General features: G+C 32.8%; 1 protein-coding gene across 3 annotated transcripts; it reads left to right on the top strand.

The window, feature by feature from the left end:
• Positions 1-338: 338 nt before the first annotated feature.
• LOC101501286 (uncharacterized) lies at positions 339-10,349 on the top strand. Of its 3 annotated transcripts, XM_012715869.3 has the most exons (10): positions 339-4,483; positions 4,568-5,310; positions 5,709-6,260; positions 6,747-7,502; positions 7,911-8,583; positions 8,704-8,867; positions 9,108-9,200; positions 9,278-9,335; positions 9,441-9,596; positions 9,680-10,349. In XM_012715869.3, exons 1-10 carry the CDS (start codon positions 2,257-2,259, stop codon positions 10,228-10,230), a joined length of 5,973 nt encoding a protein of 1,990 aa, XP_012571323.1. In that variant the 5' UTR covers positions 339-2,256; the 3' UTR covers positions 10,231-10,349. The 3 variants fall into 3 exon arrangements, with proteins under 3 accessions (XP_012571323.1, XP_027190786.1, XP_027190787.1); XM_027334985.2 differs by having other exon boundaries at positions 339-5,310; XM_027334986.2 differs by lacking the exons at positions 9,278-9,335; positions 9,680-10,349 and having other exon boundaries at positions 339-5,310; positions 9,441-9,584.
• The last annotated feature ends 3,548 nt before the right edge of the window (positions 10,350-13,897 follow it).

Genomic DNA, 13,897 nt, shown 5'->3' with positions numbered 1-13,897 from the left:
GCTTTTTTTTTTACTCAATCGTCGTCCTCACTTTTTCTCCTCTTGGTGTCGATTATTTATACTTTTTGGGTGTAGGTTACAAAAGACATCCAATTTCTTTTTATTCAATTGATCACCATTATATTGACTTTTATTACCATCAATCAATTTCTTTTCACTTTCATTTCTTTTTTATTCAATTGGTCATCATTATACTGATTTTTATTATCTTCAATTCATTTATTTTTTGTTTCTTTTCATTCAATTGATCATTATTATACAAATTTTTATTACCATCAATTCTTTTCAGTTTCTTTTCATTCAATTATATACTTTTTTCTTTCTTTCTTATGTTTTAGAAAAGAGTGAAATGTCTGAACAAGAATTAGAGGCAAACAAGAACCAGAAACACCCATGATTGTCTAAAGTTTAAAGCCCTAATTATTTATTATATTTTTCTCATTTTTTATATTAAGTCTAAAAAAATAGCGGACAAAATTCGGACCATGATATCAAACTACGTCCAATAAGGACACAATACCTAGAAGTGGATCTTCTATCTGATGGTGACTATGTCCAATCAGCATCAAAATAGGCAACAACTTAAGTGTTACCCTTGTCTTCATATAGTAATCCTTTGCGTGGTGCATTCTTCATGTTCCTAAGAATACGAATCACAACATTTCAGTGACTATCACGTGGAACATTCAAAAGTTGACTGACTATACTTACAACAAATGTAATATCAGATCTAGTTACTGTAAGATAATTAAGTTTGCCAACAAGTCGTCGATATCTACCAGGGTCTTGCAATGGCTCCCCTATCCTGATAAGAGCTTGACATTTAGATCCATAGGAGTATCACGCGAGCGACAATCAAGCATTCATGTTTCTTCAAGTATATCAAGGGCATATTTTCGCTGAGTAATTGTTATATTTGTCTTAGATTGATCAACCTCAATCCCCAAAAAATATTTTAGCAACCCTAAATCTTTAGTCTAAAAGTTTTGAGACAAATGTTGTTTGAGCTAATAAATGCCAACCTAATCATTACTTGTGATGATGATGTTATCAACATAGACAAGCAAGTAGATGTAAGTGGTTGGTGAAGAGTGCAAGAAGAAAACTAGGTAATTAGATTCACATCTAGTCATACCGTACTTCTAGAGCACGGTACTAAACGTCCCAAACCAAGCACGGGGTGATTGTTTCAGGACATATAGAGATTGACATAATTGACATACCAAGTGAGAGGTACCGCTAATAGTGAAGTCTGATGGTTGTGTCATATACACCTCCTCTTGTAACTCTCCACGCAATAAGGCATTGCCAAATTAATGGAGTGGTTAATGATGAATAGTAGCTATGACAAGAAAAAGTCGAAGGTATGCAATTTTGGCAACCGGAGAAAAGGTATCTCATAGTCAAGGCCGAAGTTTTATGTGTATCCTTTTATCATGAGATGAGCTTTTAAGTGATCAATCTTTCCTTCAAACCCAACTTTTACTGTATAGACCCAACGAAACCCTACTATAAGGTAAATGTACTAAGTAACATGTCCCATTGGAGTGCAAAGCAGTCATTTCATCTATCATTGCTTGTCGCCAGCCAGGATCAGATATAGTTTCACCTGTAGTTTTCAGAATATACACAGAATCCAAGGAAGCCACAAAAGCATACTAGGATGTAGATAATTGATTATAATTCTAATGACAAGCATATATAGGATTAGGATTTCGAGATGACCTTTGACCTTTACGCAGAGCAATGGGTAACTCTGGTGTAGGATGCAGAGAGTGCAAGTCAGGTAGAATAGTGGACGAGTCTTGAGGAGCGGATGAGCCTCCGTTGGTAGGTGTGTAGGGCGGTGCTATAGACATGGGTGGGTGCAATGGGGAGATTAAGGACCTCTAGAGAGAGAGATTGTGACTAACTAGAACCATTGAATTGTTATGCAGTAGAGAGAAAGAAAGGGTGAATCTCAAAGAAACCGGTTTCGCCAGAGACAAAGTATCGTCGAATATCTAGGGAATAACACTGACAACCTTCCTTTAGACGAGAGTAGCCAAGAAAAAGACATTTAAGGGATTTTGGAGCCAACTTATCTTTCCTTGGAGTAAGGTCATGAACAAAACATGTGCACCCGAGGATGTGAAGTGGTAGGGTATAAAAATATTGTTAAGGAAACAAAATATAATGTGATACCTTGTTTTTCAAGTACAGAGGAAAGCATGCGGTTGATTAAGTAGCAAGATCTGAGAATTGCATCTCCCCAAAATGAGGAGGTACATTATTGTGACTGATTTGGCGAAGCCATACGTAGAGAAATTGATTAATAGGGCATTGGCAGAATCAAGTTATATATGTTGCTTCACGTGCATTGCTAAGGATTTCGAAGAAGAAAAAGCTAGGTTGGTACCTGAAAGGAAAACTATTAAGGAACGTGTTGACGTGGCAACCAATAGAGGAGAATATATTGAAAGTAATGTTGTTTCTTGGGAAGAAGAAGCTGATAAGCTCATTCAAGAAGACACCAAAACAAAACAAAAATGTTGTTTTGGATTTTGTCCTCATTGTATATGGCGATATATAAGGGGAAAGGAACTAGCAAATAAAAAGGATCGTATTAAAGAATTAATGAAAACTGGAAAGGAATTTTCAATTGGACTCCCTGCTCGTCTTCCAGGTGTTGAAAGCAATCAACCTCAACTCTATATTTCTTTTAAAAGCAGAGAATCCATATACGATGAGCTTTTGGATGCACTTAAAGATGACAACAATTATATAATCGGGTTGCAAGGAATGGGGGGCACAGGAAAAACAACATTAGCCATAAAAGTGGGTAACGAACTTGAGCAATCCAAACAATTTACCAAAGCCATCATTACGACAGTGTCAAATTCTCCTGATATTAAAAAGATTCAAGATGATATTGCTGGACCCTTGGGATTGAAATTGAATGACGATAGTGAATCAGACCGACCCAAAAAACTATGGAAAAGATTGACTCAAGGTGAGAAGATTCTTCTAATATTGGATGATGTGTGGGGAGATCTCGATTTTAAGGAAATAGGTATTCCATATAGTGACAATAACAAAGGTTGCAGAGTTCTTGTAACCACACGCCAAATATCGGTATGCAACAGAATGGGATGCAATAAGACAATACAACTGGAGCTTTTAACTGAAGAAGATGCATGGAACATGTTCAAAAGGCATGCTGGTCTATGCAGCAATTCATCCAAAAGTTTGCTCGGTAAGGCTCATAAAATTGCAAATGAATGCAAAAGATTACCAATTGCAATTGCTGCTATTGCCAGTAGTTTGAAAGGAGAACAACGTCCGGAAGAGTGGGATGCCGCCTTAAAATCCTTGCAGAAACATATGTCCATGCGCGGTGGTGATGATGGTGATGAACTAGATAAAATTTATAAATGCTTGAAGTTTAGTTACGATAATATGAAGAATGAAAAGGCCAAGAGACTATTCCTGTTGTGTTCTGTATTTCAAGAAGATGAAAATATTCCTATAGAAAGGTTAACCAGATTTGGCATAGGAGCAGGAATTTTTGGTGAAGATTATGATAGCTACGAAGATGCACGAAGTCAAGTAGTTATATCCAAAAATAAACTGTTAGATTCTTGTTTATTATTGAAAGCCAATCAAGAAGAGAGTGTGAAAATGCACGACTTGGTTCGTGATGCTGCCCAAAGAATAGCAAAGAAAAAGATTCAAACAATAAATATTTCTAATAAAAATGAAAAGGCATTGGTTGAAAGGGAAAATAATATTAAATATTTGTTATGCCAAGGCAAGTTAATGGACGTTCTTTCTTGCAAGTTTGGTGGTTATGAGCTTGAAATTCTAATTGTCTACATGCATGAGGATGGAGGTTGGGACAATGTGAATGTAGAATTCCCAAATACATTTTTTGGAAATAATACAGGCCTTCGTGTTTTTCATATATTGTTTGATTTTAATTTTTATAAACCAACTTTACCATTCATACAATCAATCCAGTCGTTGAAGAATATTCGATCATTTCTTTTTGAGAATGTCAATTTGGGTGACATCTCTATTTTGGGAAACATGCATAGTCTTGAGACACTTGATTTGGTTAGTTGTAAAATTAATGAATTGCCACATGGAATTACAAAACTAGAGAAGCTAAGATTGTTGAATTTGGACTCTTGTGAAATTCTAAGGAATAATCCATTTGAAGTGATTAAAGGATGCTCATTACTTGAAGAGTTGTATTTCTTATACAGTTTTAATATTTTTTGCCAAGAAATAAGTTTTCCTAAATTGAAAATTTTTCATATCAAGGATAATTTTACATCAAGGCATTCACCATTAATTAAGTGTGTGTCTGTTATATATTTTGAAAGGGTTCTATCTGAATCAACCCTCAAGTACTGTATGCAAACAGCTGAGGTTCTTCAACTAAGAAGAATCGAAAAGGGATGGAGAAATCTCATGCCTGAGATTGTTCCTGTAGATCAAGGTATGAATAATTTAGTTGAGCTTCTTTTACATTGGATTTCACAATTACAATTCCTTATTGACACTAAGCTATGTGATTCTCAAGTACCAAATGTGTACTCCAAATTGGTTATACTAGATCTTTATAAATTAGAAAATTTGGAAGAATTGTGCAATGGTCATGTTTCCTTTGACTCTTTTGGGAGTTTAGAGAAGCTATCGATCAAGGCTTGTGAACATTTGCAAAGCTTATTTAAGTGCAATCTTAACCTTTGCAATCTAAAGAGCATTTTATTGGAGGAATGTCCGATGTTGATCTCCTTATTTCAACAGAAAAGTTCTCGTAGTCTAGTGTTGTTGGAGAAGTTGGAATTAATTGACTGCAAAAGACTTGAATACATAATAATAAATGAAAGAAAATGGGAGGAATCAAGTGATGATGATAATGATAGCATGAGTCGTGGATCATTGTTTCCAAAATTGAAAGTTCTTTATATTGAAAAGTGTCCTAATTTTGAATTAATACTTCTATTTCTCTCTGCTCATGATCTTCCGGCACTAGAATCTATCACAATGCAAAGTTGTGATAAGTTGAAATACATATTTGGCCAAAATGTCAAACTTGATTCCCTAAATCAAATGAAGCTTGGTAGTTTACCAAATTTTATCGATATTTTCCCCCAAATTTTTTCGTCTATTAAGGAGCCATCTTCCATTTCTAGAGACACTTCCAAGTCACAAACACAATCACTTCCTATCAAAGGCAATATATTTTCATGGATAAGTACTGCATGTACTAAAATACCGCCAACTTCTGACGATGAACAGCAGGATTGCTTAATATCATCGGTAACCCTCTCACCTTCTTTCATGCTATCTTTTGCTGCTTAATTTATAACAAACTTTTTATTCTTATTTTTTATTAGATATTCATTACATCTGTGCATATTAACAATCTTAAATATAAAGTCTACTATTACTATAATAATGAATCACCTATTACGAATAAGTAATAATAATACAATATAATGTGTATATTTTTAGTGTCAATAGTATTAGAAATTAAATACTATTTTATAAAGTAAAAAACTTGATGCATTAAATTAATTATAGATAATGTAAGCCACTCTTTAAGACTTGTATAAGAGAAAATTTCGTATAAAAATGATATATTTACATTTTCTTTAGTTTTATTTTCGCACACTATGAGATTGTTTAACTTCCTTTTTAATTGGTTTACATTATAGGAATCAAGTTCATATTGCCTCAACTATAACATATGGGAACATGTTCAATGTTTTTCAAGACAATCACAAATCTTGTGCAATATTAAAGATATTCAACTGACTAATATTGCGAAGATAAAATCAGTATTTATCTTGTTTATTGTTCCAAGAATGTTGCTGGAAACATTGACAATTGAGAATTGTGATGAATTGAAGCACATCATAATAGACACTGAAGATCATGACAGTTGTAATAATAATTTGGGCAATGTCTTACCGAAATTGAAAAATCTCAATGTTAGAAATTGTGTGGAATTGGAATACATATTTGGACATTATGTTGATGATCATCAAAACCACATTGAGATTCACATTCATCTTCCAGCATTGGAATGTCTCGTGCTTCAGAATCTGCCAAGTTTAGCCGCCATGTGTTCCAAACAATATCACATAACATTTCCACCTTTGAAAGAACTTGAATTCCAAAAATGTGATGATGTTGCTTTCAAATCTATTGGCGATTTCTTAACTCATCATTCGATTACAAGATCTGTAGACCGTACAACCATGAAGGTATCGCTGTTTCCATATATCTTTGTTGTTTGTGAAATTAGTCAATGATTTAAATCTTACTTGCACAAATGACATAAAAACTAATAGCCCTATCAATTACTTAAATCTGTCACTAGCATCCAGCCTTGGTGGCTTAATGCATGATGGTTAACACAAAGTATTCTATATTACTGGCTAATTTGTTAAACTATGTAACTTTTGCAAAAGTGTGAGCACCAACATTATTTTCATATAAAAACAATCGAACCAAGAAATTATTCATTCCTAACTAACTTAACTATTAATTATTTAATGTACAAAATTGATATTATTTTTTATTTATAAATAAAATAATGGATGACGGCCAAAGAATAATTTTATAAAGCTTTTGGTAAAAGGAAATTGTATTGTGTCTGTTAACTTTGTTTAATTTTAGAAATGTTTTTTTATTGAATTTTAGAAACGTTATTATCATAGTGGTAATTTATTTAATGTACGTAAATGTAGGAGTTGAGTGGGAACGTGGAGTATTTTCAGAAATTGGAAATACTTGATTTAAGTGACTCCAAAATAGAATATATCTTTTGGCTCGATGAAATAGATGGACAAGAAATGAATACAGGGTTGACATATATTAGCTTATATAATATGTCTGGTATGACATGTCCTTTTGTGGGTCCCAAAAACTATATTTTCCTCAAAAGTCTTACACAGTTAGTTATAATGCATTGTAAAAAATTGGAAATTGTTTTCTCCACATCTGTATCAAGATGCCTACCACAACTGCAATATTTAACAATAAAAGAATGCAAAGAGTTGAAGCATATTATTGAAGATGATTTGGAGAATAAAAAGTCCTCAAAGTTTCCGTCTACAAACCCATGCTTCCCAAAGTTAGAAGTGCTTTATGTAGTAAACTGCAACAACTTGAAATGTATCTGTCCAAGCTCCATGTGTAAAGACTTTCCTAAATTATATCACATTGATGTTGAAGATTGCGTGCAATTGGAATACATAGTTGGACCCTACAGTGATGATCATCAAAACCACACAGAGATTCACATTCATTTTCTAGCATTGGAATATCTCTATCTTGTCAATCTGCCAAGTTTAGTAGCCATGTGTCCCAAACAATATGGCACAACATTTCCATGTTTGAAACTCCTTAAACTCAATAATTGCTCCAAGGTTGATATTAAATCTATTGGTGATTTCATAACTCGTCATTCGTTAACAAGATCTATGGACGGTGCATCCATGAAGGTATTATCCCTCTTTCCTTATATCTTTGTTTTTTTGTGAAACTATTACATGATCTTAATTGAATAATTGAAGAAAAATGATCAGATATACACACTCACATTACAGTTTAAATGGAATAATACATTATTATGTTTACACCAGCCCATCAATTTTAGGATTATGGAATAAGTGTGAAAGTATGTGTATGATTTGTTGTCTAAACCACATATTGAGTAGTAGTGTATGTTTGTTTTCTTCTTTTGAGATAACTAACTAACTAACTAACGTTTAAGGAAGGGTAATCATGTACTTGGGTCAATTGGTGCTTATCACAATTCCTCTTATCTCATGTGTCTAATTTGAGCTCTATGATACTATTTTGTTACTCTTATTTTAAGTATGCGCTTATTTCCCATTCATTTATTGCAGGAATTGAGTGGGACCATGGAGCATTTTCTCAATGAAGTAAATGAACAGAAGATGAACATAAAGTTAGAAATTATTGAGTTGCATAGTCTGGCTTTGATGACGTCTCTTTTTTTGGGTCCCAAAAACTCTTTTGCTCTCCAAAACCTAACAAACTTATACATAGTGCAATGTGAAAAATTGGAAATAATTTTCTCTAATTCTATTTTAAGATGCCTACCACAATTGCAAAGTCTAATAATAGAAGAATGCAAAGAGTTGAAGCATATCATTGAAGATGATACGGAGAATCAAACGACGTCAAATTCCAATTCCTTGTGTTCAAGAACATGCTTCCCAAAGCTAGAAGCACTTGCTGTAGTAAAGTGCAACAAGTTGAAATCTGTCTTTCCAGTCTCAATATGTAAAGAGCTTCCTGAGTTAAAGGTTCTGATGATAAAAGAAGCAAATGAGCTAGAGGAAATATTCAAAAGTGAATGTGATAATCAGAAAGTGGAGGTTCCAAATCTGAAAATGGTAGCATTTGTTGACCTACCAAGCCTTTGCCAGAACCAAGGAATTCAGTTTCAGGCTGTAGAAAATCGTTTTGTACAGAAATGTCAAAACCTCTCTCTTACTTGTGATTCAACAACCCACAGTAAAATCAAAATCTTTCATATTTTCGATTCCAACTTAGGTACACACTATTATGTGTCTATTTGAACAATTACAAGATATGATTTGCCATATATATTGTTATTAATTAATTTGCTATATCATTTCAAGATGTTAATCTATAATATTTTGCTATATATAGATTATGAAACTATTACAATTTTGGAGAGTCTATTTGAACAATTACAAGAAGAGTATGAAGGCAGTGATACTGGTAGTGAAGGTCCAAGTACAAAAACCACTAAAGATTTTGAAGCTGAGATTGAAGTTGAAGCAGCATCAGAACAAAAGTTGACTTCTTCACAGGTCAATATCAATCTATTTATTCATACCTGAATACAATCACCATGACAATGTCTTTTAATCAAACATGCTATTTATGAAAATGTTCCTATTACAAAAAATCAAAAGTAATTTGCTGGCCATGTAAAATTCGTTAGATATTCCTCTCCAAATATATACTTATTCAATAATGTTCTATTTTCTTAGTTAGCAATGGATGTAATTAATAGCTTAAGATCACTAATGCTTATGTTCTTATTACAGGAGTTTATGAATGAACAATTAATGGATCAACCATGTTTGATGAACCAACAACATCCACTTGGAGAAATTGATACTACCGTAAAACCTTCTCAGGTAAATTATGTAAATATAGTGAAGCTGATATTACAAAGATTATTATTTGAATGTGATAATATCATTGGTAAATATAGGAACAAGATGTTGATGTCATAGACTCTGTGGAAACTACTAAGACTAATAATGATAAAGGTGAAGATTATTTTGATCAATTTTAATTTCTTAAGTTTCCTCATTAGTACCTATCACCATTTTGATTTTGAATTTCAACTATCTTCTCTCTTATCTTTTGTTCAGTTTCTGTAATTGATGATGCTGTCATAAAAGAAAGCTCAATCATTGAAGAACACTTTCCTAAGGATGATGCTACTACAGTTTCAGAATCTAAGCCCTCTCCTAGCAATAGTATTCCTTTGCCTCTTGCATATCAAACTCCTTCAATTCCTTCTGAAGGTATTTTCTCTTTTAATGTTATTTGTAATGATTTTGTTTTAGTTCTCATGAGGCTTAACTTGTCTTTGCTTTATTATGATTAGGGAACCCTTCTCAAATAATGGAAGACTTGAGTTCTCCTTCTCTAGTCACGTGGGAGCTTGAGCAACTAGTCTCCAATAAGCATTTGAATTATGAGAACTTGTCTGTGTTGGCTGATTTCCTTGTTAAAAATCCTTCAGGACTATTAAGGGATACTTCACTAAGTAACAGATACAAGGGTTATGCCTACAACTGTTTAGCTGAGCTATTGAAATTCCTCCAGACTCAAAGTGTATTGGATGTGTTAGGCTCAAGCCACTCTAAATTTGTTGAGTTATTACAAGATGCACGCAGCTTTGGTTTTGATAAGGATTGGTTGGACGGTGTCGAGAGGCGCGCTTTGTTTCCTGAATTGCAAGTATCTCAAGATGCATTTCAAAAACTATTGGATTCTAAGCAACAGGTTACCAAAGAAGTTGAAGTTTTGCGTTTGAAGATAGACATTTTAAGTCAATGTGTGGAAGATCTTAACTATCAATTGACATCATCTGAAGCTGCTTTGGAGAATATCATTCAACAAGAAGCAACTTTAACTGCCCCTATCGGCTACTAGACTATATATTTTTTTCGATGAGAATTTTTTAAAGTTGTGTAATTTTAAAAAGATAATTTAAATTCTTCTATGTAAATTTCATTGTTTGGATGATAAATTTGAAGAACTTTTAAAATAAAGAGATTTTATAAAGTATTTTCTCAAAGTTAAACTTAAAAAATTTTAAATACAATCTTAAAAGTAAAATTTTAAACTTCTCTTTTAATTTTTAAAATGTGAATTTCAAATTGATCCTTCAATTTTTTAAAAATTTACACATTAGAGGACTATCTAATGCAGTCCTAGTTCAAAAGTGGATGTCGTTATTTTTAGTAAACTTTAATATAATAGTGTTCTTTATTTTTTATTATTATAAAATTAAATTTTTATCAAATAAAGGTCCACACTTAATTATTTTTCAAATTAATCCTTATCTCTTGGTAGTGAGACTGTGTGGAGGTGGTACTCCCGAAGATCCTCCAATGGCAGCAACCAAGGAAACATTGAAAGAAGATAAAGACCAGATCGGGGAATATCATATTCAATCCATTACAGCAGAAGAAGAAGTATTAGGAGCTAGAAAACCGGACAACTCTTTTCCTAGTAACTAATTTTCACATTTGCATGTGGATTCTTGGGTTGACTTTAAACTCGTCGTTTGTTGAAACTTCATTTCATGGGTTTGATAATGGGAATTTTGAAGTTGATAGTGAGGAAAATTGTGAGGTTTTACATATAGGAATTATTGAAACTTGCATTCATTTCCTTAAAATTCATTCATTGTGCATGTGTGTGTTGATGATTATAATGTGTTAAGATGTTGAAAAAATGATGGTGGAATATTAGTGGGCTAACTGGTGTTATCTATATTAACAGATATGTCTAAAACAACTCCCTCTAAATATTCTGATTTGGTTTTAACTGAAATTCCTTCTAAAACTTTCCTCTCAACATTTTGTTTAATTCCGTTTGGAACTTCCTTTGATCATTTTATCTTTAATTCTTCCTAAAACTTTCCTCTGAACATTCTATTTAATTATGTCTGGAACTTCCTCTGATCATTCTATGTTTAATTCTACTATAAAAGGGAGAAAGGAAACTCATACCAACAGGACAATGTGTGGCGGCGACACATAAAAGGATGGAACTAATCATTGTGGCGATGAAAAAAAGGGAATTGCGACGTGATGGCGTGGGACACGCAGGTCAAGCAGCGGCGGCGACCAACTACTTGTTTAAGTTTTCTATCCTTGTTTCTTTTTCGTTTAATAAAAAGTAAAGGATAAACAAATAAGAACATGTTCGTTCAAGCAGTGTTCTTTATTTTTTGACTAGTATCTTTTCATGAGTTAAGGAGAATAAATATTTAAATCAAAATATCAATTATTATAAAGAAACATACATAAAAGTGATTGAAAATTCAACCAAGCAATTCATTGCTTTTTGCTCTAAGTGTTTTTTTTGTAAGACTTTTTTTTCCCTCTCCTTTTATATGTGTTATACTCTCTTATTTATAGTTAGAAATTAGGTTAAGTATTTTTAAAAAACAATAACTCTCATTAATACTCATTAAGGTAAATTTTAACATTTTCAAAAATCTACTTTAATTACTTAAGATATGATTTTTAATAATTACAACAAGTCAAATCACAAACTTAATAATTGATTATTTATTGATTTTCGCTTATTTATTTATTTATTTTAAAAGGAATGAAAAGTCCAAAAAAATTATTCTTGTAGATAATAAAAAGAGCGGACAAAATTATGTGTCAACACTCCACTTGAATTTAAAAAAAGTCTTTATGAAATAGCATCAGACGCTAAACAGATGGGTCTTCTGACTTGAATATTTTCATAGTAAGTAAGATTCAAATTCAACAAAAGTGATTTGTAGTCTTGAACTCAATCTCTAATATCAAAACCGCTCACGACCTTTTTCATAGAATGTATTTTCAAAAGCATGTGCATTGATGTCTTGCACATCTATCCCAGTATAATGAACGCTCTAAGATTTCTGTCTCAAAATTTCATAGAAAGCGGCTTCACTTCCACATTCACATGAGTGAGTCTACCAAGAGTACTTCTGTAGCTAGATACTCCACTTCATATAGAGTAAGTAGTATAGATATCATTAAGAGTTTCTATTACGTCATCTTATCTTTGCTTCAGGAATCATGCTTATCTGATTTATACTAGCACGTTCCTTTCATATCACTTCACCATTTGTTATTATCCATTAAATTTCATTCATGGGATCTCCATTCTTTTAGATTTGTTAAAACAATAATTGGGATCTGCAACTTAGATTAACCAACAAAATAGAAAACAAACAATTGCATAGAAAAAACGAAAACGGAGAATGTTCAGAAAACCAGAAAACTGAGATTGATTATCGTTCTCCGTTTTCTGCAGTTTTGTATAAAACAGTTTTTCTTTCTGCAGTTTTCTAAAATCAGTTTTCTCTATCAATGCAAACGAAAATAAGGAAGGATAAGGGAAGAATAACACCAAGAATTTGCGTGTTCGGTCTCAATTGATGAGACCTACGTCACGGGCAAGCAAGCAAGATTAATCCACTATGAATGATTGAATGTTACAAGATTAAAGCCTTCTCAAGATTGATCTCCTAGTATTTTATCACTGCTTATGAACCAACAATACTAGCTTTTCTCTCAATCTTTCTTTTTTTTCTTTAATCTTCTCTCTCCGATTTTCTATGAATCATGAATTGCATATGCCTCACTTAGTTTTTCCACTCTTGCTATTACAACAACACCCACATTGCTATTACCTACATATCATTCCATACATTATGCTGCCAACTCCACTGGCATAAGGAATGGTACTCATTCTTTGTCTTTCCTCATCAGTCTTAGGTGAGTCTTGTATAGACAATTTGTAATTTTGTCCCAAAGGAGTAGTAACTTATCTTGCCTCATGCATTCTATATTTGGTGACAACTTTCTTCAAGTAGGCAGCTTGAGAAAGAAATATTTCCCCTTTTATTCTATTTCTTTTTATATCCATTCCTAAGATCCTTTTGGCTTCTCCAAGTTCTTTCATCTCAAACTCATTTCTAAGATCAGCTTTGAGCCTTTTAATCTGGTCTTTACTTGAGATTGCAATAAGAATATCATCTACATAGAGTAATAGGTAAATTGGAAGAACATTCTTGACTTTTCTGAAAAACTGGAGAATGTTCTTGAGCTGGAGAACGTTCTTGATTTTTCTCTTTTAGAATGTAAACAAAGCTGTCAAAACTGCATCTTTGGAAACCACTTCTAATCATGAAATCATCAAACTTCCTATACTATTGTCTAGGACTTTGCTTCGAGCCATACAATGATTTGTTAAGAAGGCAAACCTTCTTTCTACCGTTAGCAAATTCTTCAGGTTGCTGCATATAAATGGTTTCTTCCAAATCACCATGTAGAAATGCTATTTTGACATCCAACTGCTCTAATTCCAAGTCTTGTTGAGCTACAATTGAAAGTAGAATTCTGATTGAACAGTGTTTTACAATCGGTGCAAATACTTCATTGAAATCAATTCCTTCAAGCTGAGAAAATCCCTTTGCAACTAATCTTGCTTTGAACCTTATCTTCTCTTTACCTTGAATGTCTTCCTTTCTCTTGAACACCCATTTTGATCCAATTACCCTTTGACTCTTAGGAATGTCAACCAAAAT

The sequence above is a fragment of the Cicer arietinum genome, chromosome 5, assembly GCF_000331145.2.
Source record: "Cicer arietinum cultivar CDC Frontier isolate Library 1 chromosome 5, Cicar.CDCFrontier_v2.0, whole genome shotgun sequence".
Lineage (NCBI taxonomy): Eukaryota > Viridiplantae > Streptophyta > Magnoliopsida > Fabales > Fabaceae > Cicer > Cicer arietinum.
Note: the sequence above shows the minus strand (reverse complement) of the source record. Positions and strands in the feature narration are given on the sequence as shown.

Coding starts and splice junctions, on each gene's coding strand:
- LOC101501286 (XM_027334985.2), top strand. CDS start 2,257: ATGAGGAGGTACATTATTGTGACTGATTTGGCGAAGCCATACGTAGAG. Junction 9,201..9,277: donor CTACCGTAAAACCTTCTCAG/GTAAATTATGTA, acceptor TGGTAAATATAG/GAACAAGATGTTGATGTCAT. Junction 9,336..9,440: donor TAAGACTAATAATGATAAAG/GTGAAGATTATT, acceptor TCTTTTGTTCAG/TTTCTGTAATTGATGATGCT.